Genomic DNA, 9,556 nt, shown 5'->3' on the forward strand with positions numbered 1-9,556 from the left:
AATGTATCAGACAAGGTCTATTTTACCTCCCCCTCTGTTCAATCTGTATGCATATCATACAGAAAGCTGGACTAGATTCAGAGGAAAATGATGGAAGAAAGTCAATGATTTGTGACACACAGATGACTCCTGGACTAGATTCAGAGGGAAATGATGGAAGAAATGTCAGTGATTTGTGACACGCAGATGACACCATCTTACTGGAAGAAAGCAGCAAGAACTTGAAATGACTTTTACAGAAAACAAAATAAGAAAGTGCCAAAGCAGGAGTACAGTTGAACATGAAGAGAAGTCAACAGTCATGACGACCACAGAAGAATGACACAACTTTATTACTGACAATGAAGAAACTGCAATACTTAAGGGATTTTGCATACCTTGGTTCAGTCATCAAACTGAGATGACGGCCAAGAAATCAGATGATGACTGAGATTAAGAAGGGGAGCAAAGATGGAGTTAGATCATCGTATGTAAGGTCTGAGACCAAGGCCAAGTTTATCACAGATATTACTGTCAAAGCTGGACAATTAACAAACAAACAAACAAAAAGCCGTATTTGAAGTGTGGTGTTGGAGAGATTCCATGGCACAAGAAGAGGGCCCTCCTAAGAAAAGACTCCACCTCCACAGGAAAACAGCAGGGAGTAAAAATAAAAAATAAAAAGGAAGAGCAGATAGGAGATGGTTTGAATCCAGAAAAGAAGCCACAGCCTTGAGTCTGTAAAACCTGAGCGAGGATGTTCCCGATAGGATTGTTTGTCTGTAGGTCAGATGGCGACAGCAGCCACGAAATTAAAAGACGCCTGCTTCTTGAGAGGAAAGCGATGAGAAACCTAGACAGCATCTTAAAAAGCAGAGACATCACCTTGCTGACAAAAGTCCGAATAGTCAAAGCGATGGTTTTTCCAGTAACCATGTATGGAAGTGAGAGCTGGACCATAAAGAAGGCTGACTGCTGAAGAACGGATGCTTTTGAATTGTGGTGCTGGGACAGATCCTGAAGCTGAGGCTCCAATACTTTGGCCATCTCATGAGAAGAGAAGACTCTTTGGAAAAGCCCCTGATGTTGGGAAAACGTGAAGGCAAGAGGAGAAGGGGATGACAAAGGGCGAGATGGTTGGACAGTGTCATCGAAGCCCCCAACATGACTTTGACCCAACCCCGGGAGGCAGTGGAAGACAGGAGGGCCTGGCGTGCTCTGGTCCATGGGGTCACAAAGAGTCAGACTAAACAACAAAAGGCCAGACCAATGATGGCAAATAAAACGACAACGTCAGGGTCAAGAGAAAAGAAGCAACGGGCGGAGGGGAAAAGAGATATAGTGAGTTAGGGGCAAATTCTGGTTCGCTCCCCTCCACGACTCCCAGAAAGGGAACCACAGGAATAAAGCCCAGATGGGTTCCTTCAAGAATCTGCATTTCCACAGGGGCCCATGGCTATGGGTCGCCTCAACCATGCCCACGTGTTTCTCGGGAACCGGGATTGGCAGGTGTGAGCGGAGTGGCCGCAGTCTGGCCTCTTCCCTGCCGGGGCTTCTCCCCCGAGTCAGTCCCCATCAGCCAAGGAATGTTCCCCAACCCGGGCTGACCTGCCAGCCTGCGCTTCTTCCTTGACACACACCTCTCTGAGCATCACGAGAAGGAAAGCGGGACCTAAAAACACCCTCCCTTGGGAAATGTTTCGCTCATGCTGGTGGTGGGCGCACAAGGGGGCCATGGCTTTTAAAGATATTCAAGGCCTTCAAGATCATTTTGGGGGGAAGGACGAGAGCCTTCCTGAGCCTGCATTTGGCGTGCAAACTGCACAGAAGACACACGGTAACATCTCCAGGGCCTGGGGGCTGAGAGAGGGTTTGCAGGATACACTTCAAAAGACTTTCTCCCTGTCCACCAGCTTTCTTCTGATCCCACCACATCTCCTGTTCTCTTTAAGGCTCCCAAGGGGTCATGGCTGCTCCGCAAACAGCTGCATGCATCTGCCTTCCTTGGGGGTCCTTCAGCACAAACCAGCTGCTCTCTTGGGGGAGATAAGAATGGGAGGCTCACTGTGGCTCAGCCTCCCCCCCCCACCTCCCACTACCTCATGTACAAAGCCCTCCCCACAGAGCTGGATGGGGTGGGACACACGGGTGTGCATGTGCGTGCGCGCCTTGCCCAGGCTCAGGCCATGCCAGACTTGCTTCACTCCATCTTGAACAGCTTTGGGTTGTTAAATTCTCCGGCTGCCCGTGCAAAAAGATAAAAAGCACGGCGGGGCCTCCGCTCGCAAGAGGAGGGCCGTGTTTGGGCAGCTGGGTCTGACCTCAGAGGACTCTCCTATACTCCAGCTGGGATGCCAAAAGAGGGAGCATTCGCACCCCCACCCCAAACCACCTTGCTTGGTTGACTCATTCCAGGCAAGAGAAACCACACACGCGGGCAGCCTTAGCAACACCTTGGTAGTGGCTGGCATTCGAAGAGCGGTGGTGGCCACGGCCGGCCAGCATAAGCCACGGCCTCCCTTCGGGACCAGCTTGCGTGTGACCCCGACTACCTGGCTTCCTAAGTGGCAACCCTCTTGGGCTTTTCACTCGCATCCTCGTTGCCACCATGAGAGAGAGTGATTGCACTGACGGGCCTGGCAGAACTCTGATGCACCTTCGACGACTCTGGGTAACCCCGGTGCTGCGGCAGGTTGGCACAGGCAGTTGTTATCATTCACAAGCGCAGGAATGGCGGTGGTGACGGCAGCAAGGTGAAGCAAGAAGGCAGGGGCCAAGAGGAGGGACGGCACAGCCCCTCGGTGACGCATAAGCCTCCGTTCGGCCAGCACATGCTCTGCCTTCATTAGCTTTCCGCAGAAGCGGTCCCCTGATGCAAAGGTGGATGCCTTTGCCATTCTTAATTGGTCGAAGGAGTAGAGTTTGCAAGGAGCTGGGAGGTCACCCCATCTCCGCAGAGCTGCCTGCGTCGTCGTTCCACGCCAGGGCAAAAACAAAAGGAGGCCAGTGAGTCACCAAGGAAGGACAGGGAGGAAAGGGGGAGAAGGCTGCAAAGCCAGGCTTGCAAAGCAGAGTTGCGTTCCATCTTGCGGCTTGCAATCCCGTGTTTAGGAAGCCATCAAAGCTCAACGTCTTTCCACGGGACTCAAGTCCTCCTTCTGACATTCCAAAATGTCCAGTAAAATCACTCATCGGAAACCCGACGACGCAAAAAAAGGGGGACCGTTATTACGTTTGGCCTCCATTCCCCGTTGCGCCAAACATGCATGAGATCCAAAGCAGCCTCTTCCTCTCAGCTGCCTGAAAAGGCACATCCCCATCACATGACCCTCCCCCCCCAGCAATGTGCTAGCAAAATAATTAAGGGTGTGAAACTTAGCTGCTAAACACCCAGTCTCTGTTCAGGCAGGTTCTGTGTGAGGTGCCTACAGAACCTGCTTGACCAGAGTCCTCTTCGCCCGGCTCCGCCACCTCCTGGCCCAAAGCCGTTTGGCCTCCTGGGCCAATTCTGTCTGGGCCCCAGCTTCCTTCTTTGTACTGAACAAATGCTTCTCTCCAATCTGCAAAAGCGAGCAGATGAGTGGCCCAATTCCACCCGTAAAGGGTCACCCAGCTCTCTTCGATATTCTCTCTGGGTATGCTTGCTTTTGTGTTTTTGAAAGGTGGGGAACAATTATCTGAGAAAAGAGAGCCAGGGCTGGGTGATGCTGGCACACCGTTTCAGCTCCTGGCAGCTTCAAGTAAAAGGATCTTCTGTTAAAAACAGAGAGGCAATGCCGGCAGAACATGCAACAAGGTGTGCATGCCAATTTCTCTCCTTCAGGAGCTGCAGGGACAGAAGAAACTGGATGTGCTCAGAACTCCACTTCTAATGTTCAAAAAAATTGAGTATTTTGGAGCATTCCATGGTACAGAGCGGGAGGATGGTACATTGAAATGGCACCTGGCTATTTTGAAGGAGAAGGCATGAAGATCTGTTTTGGTGTTGAGGGGAGCCACAGAGCCCCCCCCAAAAAACCCTAGCTTTGGGGGCACACTTTCCTAACTCCTGATTTAAAAGCTGGAAGCCATCCTTTACCAGGAGACTTTGGGTACAGGCTGCTCCAACCTGGCCCTTGTGCAAGGCAGAAGGGGCTCCAACCCAGAGGTAAACCAGGACCCAAGTGTTTGGGGGGGGCGTGCACCCCAGGGGGCCTCGGGTGGACACAGCATTGTTCGTCACAGGAATCAATTTAACTGATCCCCAGGTGAGAAGCAAGAGAACTTGCCTCTTTCCATTCCCCCCGATGTTTCAAGCTCTCGGCGGCCGCCTGTTGAGCGGATACAACTCATGGTTCGGGCGACCCTCATTTCGGCAATCAATCCTTGCCAGCTGAGCCAACGGGAAGCAACAAGGGGAGTCCTGTGGCATTTGAAAGGGCACAAAGGCCCCAGCTTTGCTGTACAATAGTGATGCTGGTTGGGCTTTGCTGCTTGTGGAGTCTGGATAGCCTTGTTGGGTACCCAGACCCCTCCAAGGGGCCCCCACTAGCACCCCTGTCTACCACACTATCCTGGGCTCCCCTTGGCATTGGCACAGAGAAATCTCTTGGGCCTCCTCCTCTGGCCCACAGGCCCAGTTTCCCTCCATCCCCTTTTTTTCTGGGGCTCTAGAAAGGAACTCCTCCAGGCCAGCGTTCAACTCAGTGGGAACACTCATTTCGTTGCCCTCCGTATCAAAGTGGCTGACGCGTTCCGCTGGCAAGACTAGATAAATAAGCTTGGAGAAGAAGCATGGCCATCATTACTTCATCTCAACTTCTCGGTTCTTCTCATGGGAGGTGGGGGGGGCGTTGCATCTTTAATCTCCTTCCACCTCTCCCTCTCTCTCTCAGCACGACAGTTTCAAACGCAACAGGACTCCTCACTCCTCTTTCCAAAGGGTCGGTGGGGGAGTGCCAACCCCGTTGCCTTGCGTCAGGCCTGCCCAGCCTCATAAATCAGCCCTTTTGATACACTGGCCATTTCCAATGACATCCAACTCTTCCTTTCATTAGCTCATGATTTATCACTGGAAGGTTCCCTCTGATTTTATGTCCAATTTATAAACTTTTTTTTTTTACTTCTTCTCCTCCACCCACCTCTGCTCGATAGCATGCTCACTTTTTGTCCATCAGGCAATGAGACAGGAAATTTATTGTCTATGAAAGATGACATCAATGCAAAAAGCGTGCTTGTGTTTCTCGTTCGCAGACAAAGACGCGCTCATTGGAGAAACTGCGCTGGGTGGGGATGATGGGCGTCATGAGGTCACATGTAGATCGACGGCATATATACCCAAGATGGGGGAACGTCGAGCGAAGCCACCCCGAGCCAGTGGGGAACTCCGCGGGAAAGCAGCCGACATCAGGGAAGAGATGATGGAGAAGCTGGGGTGGATCTGCCTTTCTCTCGTCAGCCTCTCCGCCCCACTTGGGGCATTTCCCATGGCCAGCTCCAGCGAAGCATCGCTTTGGGTCCCAGGTTAGTCTTTCCTCTTTGGTGGGTCTTCTTCCTTGGGTATGGAGAGTGCATCTTCTGGAGAGGGGAAAATGCCTCTCCCGGGGTGCCCGCTCCTTCTCTTGTGTTCTTTCCTTAGTTGCCAGGGGGTCCCTCGTTTTGGAGGCAAAAGTGCAGCTCATATGGTCTTGCATGCATGCATGCAACGGCACGCTGCTTGGCTGCTGTCAACTGAAGGCGAACATGGTCACAGAAATGGGGTGCACTGGAGGCCCCATGCAGTGCTAGCCATGGCCCAGGTCTTTCAGACCTGCCAGCCCAGTGAGCTCTCAAGGGACTGGACTCTTTGCTGGGAACTTGATGAAAAAAACACCTTCTGTGCTCCTCTTGGCACTGGCAAGCGAGCTCTGTCTTGAATAAACAGCCGCTAATAAAGGACTCTACAGGCAGACTTTAGGTCCTGAAATATCATCTATGCGGAAGAAGAGGAGCGCCAGCCACCTCCAGAGAAGGCAGGCCAAGGGGAACTGGCCATGACTCTGCATGTCACTCTCCGTGGTGGGTGAGGGCACTGGAGAGAGTGCGGACACTGCCACGGAAGAGACAAAACTTTTAGCAATTGAAGTAGGAAGCTAGGAATTGGCCCTTCTGCCAAGACTCAGACGCTTGGGCCATGGACCTCGGGATTACTGTCCGTCTGCTCTGACTGGCAGCCAGAGATGTTCTCCAGGCAGAATCATTGCTCCAGGTTTAGAGCTGTGGGAATCCCGAAGGGTCTCCCATCCAAGGATTAAATACAGTGCTTAGCTTCTCAGTCAAATGAGACCTGGCTTACTCCGGCTGGTAGCAAGGCTCGGACAACTCATCTCAGCCATAGGTCTGGTGGCAGAGCCCCGTTTCCGAAAGGGGTATGTTCTTTAACAAACAGCATCGTTTCACACCGATGGAGATCTTTCAGCCGACCCAGGCCAAGCACACGGGGCAGAGAGAGACTCTGGCCTCCGTCAGCAACCTTAAGCTTAATCCTTTTCTTTAAAAGGCAACCTTCCGAGGCAGCATCTCCCTCTCACCTACTGATGATGGGGAAGAGGGTCACTGGGCTTGGGAGCTTCCCCATGGTTTTCTCCCTTTGGATAGAAGAGACCCCATGAGGATGGGGTCAACACTGGGGTGGGCCAAAGGAGGGGGGGTCCTGCCGTTCTTAAGGACTGCCAAGTTAGGTGGGGGTGGCTGCCTCAAGAGGAAAAACAAGCCCCCCCAAAAAAAGTTGGGGGAACGAACCACACCTTTGTGGGTCTATGAGTTTCTCCCACAGAGGCCTCAAAAGAAGCACACAGTCTTATACTTGGCTACCCTGTCTCTCCCCACCCCCCCCGCCCATGCAGCCTGGGGCAGGGCTTCTCAGCTCCAGGCACCTCCGCAAAAACTCATCTCTCTCTCTCTCTCTCTCCTCTCCCTGCACAGCCATCGACGAAGATGCCGGCCTCGGTCTGGAGGCCCTAGGCAGCTGGGACAGGCAGTCCCTTCCCCAGAGCCTGACGGGGCTGCTTGAAGCAGAGACAGACAGGCAGGCAGGCATCATCCCCAACAAAGCAGGTAAGGACCAAAACAAAAACACAACCATCACTCTTGGGCTCTGTCCTGAGCCCAGATAGGTACGTTTGGGTCTCCCGGGGGGTGAAGGGCTGCTTGTTCTAAGCCTCTTGACTGTGAAGAAGATCAAAGGCCCACATCCTCTCCTGTCGCTTCCCTGCATTTCCAGGGCCTGCCCAGCCCTCGGGGGGGGGGGGGTTGTTACGATCTGCCCTTCACCCTGTTCCCCAAACTCTGATGGGTCATCAGAGATGGTCTCGAGGAAGGCTCCTCTGTCTGAGGACACATGGGACACTCCACCCCTCTGCCCAGCAGAGATAATGTTCCTGCACCCAGCGCGTGCAATAGGAGGTCTCCAGAGGGTTGGTTCTCTTTCAGCTCACCCACCTCTTTTCAGTCCTGATCTTACTGGGCACCGGCGTTGAGCCCAGGTCAGGCTGGAAAGATTGGCTGAGCGAACGGGTCCCTCTGAAAGAGGAAGTGCCAGGCCCCCTTGCACTCCAGCAGTGGGCGGGGAAGCTTCTTCACATGGAGGAGGGAACTTGGCCCGCCTGCACATGCTCTGCTCTTTCCCTAGTGTGTGTGTGTATGGGGGGGTGGCAACCAAGTCTCTTCAACTAGCCTCTGGTGGTCCATGGCTCTCTGCATGGGGTGGGGCCCACCATTAGTGCATCAGAGCCTCTCTCCAGCCACCCGAGACAAAGAACGTGCTCTGGGAACCCTTTTGTGCTTCTTGGTCAGACCCAGCTTTGTGTTGGCCCTCTCTGAAGGGGAGTTTACCGTAGACTCAAGACACTGCTCTGGCCAGACTGGCAGGACATGGAGGGGAGAGCAAGGCATCCTGCGGTCACTGGCTCTCTCCTCACATTGTCTCCCGATTCCCTGAAAAGCTACCGTTCCCCGTCCTCCCCACTTCCCTAACCTAGAAAGCAAAGCAAAAATGGCTCCCAAGTGGCCAGAGAATCCGGCTGTTTTGAGAATCTGAAAAGAAGCCAAGGTCCCAACAAGTTCATTGTTTCCAGAGAAGGAAGGGTGTTCTCTTAACTCTCACTAGTGGTTTCCTTTTCAGATCGCAGACCCAAAAGCTTCAAGGCAAGAGAAAACATCAAAGAGGTAAGGAGAAAACCAGCGGTTGGCAAAGTTCAGCTGCCTGTTTTCAGTTGCCCGGAGCTGTGGCTGCTCCCAGCTCTCACTTGTTACTTGGAGTGATCTCCTGCAGATCTTGACTCATCCAGCCATTGCATGTATTATTTTAACTCCTTTCTGCCTTGTTTATTCCTTTTCATGTTTCTTCACTTTTGTATCTTAAGGGATGGGGAAAGGAGGAGTTACATGGGGCACCAATAGGCGCTCCTTGTCCTGGCAGTAGAAGGACCTGGTGCTTTCTACCCTGAAGAATCAGGGGAGAAATGGTGGCAATCTTCAAATACGCGAAGGGTGGCCATATGTGGAAGAGGGAGCCTGGCAAACAGGTTTCTCTGCGGCTCCAGAGGGCAGATAACAAAGGGGAGGAAAACAGGTTTGGGTGAGAACGTGAGACGGGACCTCCTAGCTGTGCCACTGGGGAGAGCAGCTGTCTTTCCATCTGGGACACGGAAGCCAGCCCAGGCTGGGGGCTGCCCCCTTCATCATACAGTTGCCCTCTGGAGCACGGAGCCAGCCTTGAGAAGGGCAGAAGACCCTTGCTCTCCAACAACCCCATAGACCCTGGCCTGCCTTCTCCTGACAAATGCTCCACGGGTGGCCGCTCCACCAGAACCCTCTGCTTGCCCCATTTGGGGAGGTGGTGGCTTCCTGTCCCTCTGTCTTAGCACTTTCGTCAGGTGGGGAGGTCTTAAGCCAAGATCTGTTTTCTTTCCAGCTCACACATAGTTTTCTCCCCTTGTAAATGCCATTTCATTTCTGCTGCTCCATGAAAGGCAGCTGCTTGAGAGGTGGCTGGATTTTTCATTCCCATTGACGGTGCTTTCCTTCCTTCCTTTCCTGCTCAAGGCCCTTCTTGGTAACCTTCCACGGAAAGTCCTGCTCAACCGCTTGCTGCCGGCCAACCGAAAACCGTTCAAGAAACGCGGCAACCTCTCAGAATGCTTCTGGAAATACTGCGTATAACAAGCCAGTGGCAACAAGACCCCCGATGCTGGTTGCCATCTACCCCACCTCACCTTGCTCCTTTATTTATGAGGCCGATTCAAGAACTGTATTAGCATCTTGCATCCATAGGTTTGTAGAAACTTGAAACATGGTTCAAATAAATTCCATCTCAAAGCAGGCAAAAATACACTCTATACTCGTTGCTATCTGAGGGATTAATAAAATTTTGCTGGTTTTGCAAAGATCATGTGAGCGAAGCCGTTATTATTTGCTCAGAAGGTCTTCTTTGGGATTAAGCCATGAGCTGAGCCTGTGGAAATTCTTGCTGAAGTAAGTTTTTCCATGCAAAAGAACTGCAGTGAGCTCTTGATCATCCATTGAAGAAATGGAATCATTATTATTCAGATTTTCCAGC

At 52.4% G+C, this 9,556-nt stretch overlaps 1 protein-coding gene across 2 annotated transcripts; it reads left to right on the plus strand.

The window, feature by feature from the left end:
• The first annotated feature begins 3,012 nt into the window (after window positions 1–3,012).
• UTS2 (urotensin 2) lies at window positions 3,013–9,385 on the plus strand. 2 transcript variants are annotated; one of them, XM_020800007.3, is made up of 4 exons: window positions 3,013–5,481; window positions 6,922–7,053; window positions 8,105–8,163; window positions 9,043–9,385. In XM_020800007.3, the coding sequence occupies exons 1-4, from the start codon at window positions 5,169–5,171 to the stop codon at window positions 9,157–9,159; spliced, it is 621 nt and encodes a 206-aa protein (XP_020655666.3). In that variant the 5' UTR covers window positions 3,013–5,168; the 3' UTR covers window positions 9,160–9,385. The 2 variants fall into 2 exon arrangements, with proteins under 2 accessions (XP_020655666.3, XP_020655668.3); XM_020800009.3 differs by having other exon boundaries at window positions 8,120–8,163.
• The last annotated feature ends 171 nt before the right edge of the window (window positions 9,386–9,556 follow it).

The sequence above is a fragment of the Pogona vitticeps genome, chromosome 7 (assembly GCF_051106095.1).
Source record: "Pogona vitticeps strain Pit_001003342236 chromosome 7, PviZW2.1, whole genome shotgun sequence".
Lineage (NCBI taxonomy): Eukaryota > Metazoa > Chordata > Lepidosauria > Squamata > Agamidae > Pogona > Pogona vitticeps.

Coding starts and splice junctions, on each gene's coding strand:
- UTS2 (XM_020800007.3), top strand. CDS start 5,169: ATGACATCAATGCAAAAAGCGTGCTTGTGTTTCTCGTTCGCAGACAAA. Junction 7,054..8,104: donor CATCATCCCCAACAAAGCAG/GTAAGGACCAAA, acceptor AACTCTCACTAG/TGGTTTCCTTTTCAGATCGC. Junction 8,164..9,042: donor CAAGAGAAAACATCAAAGAG/GTAAGGAGAAAA, acceptor TTCCTGCTCAAG/GCCCTTCTTGGTAACCTTCC.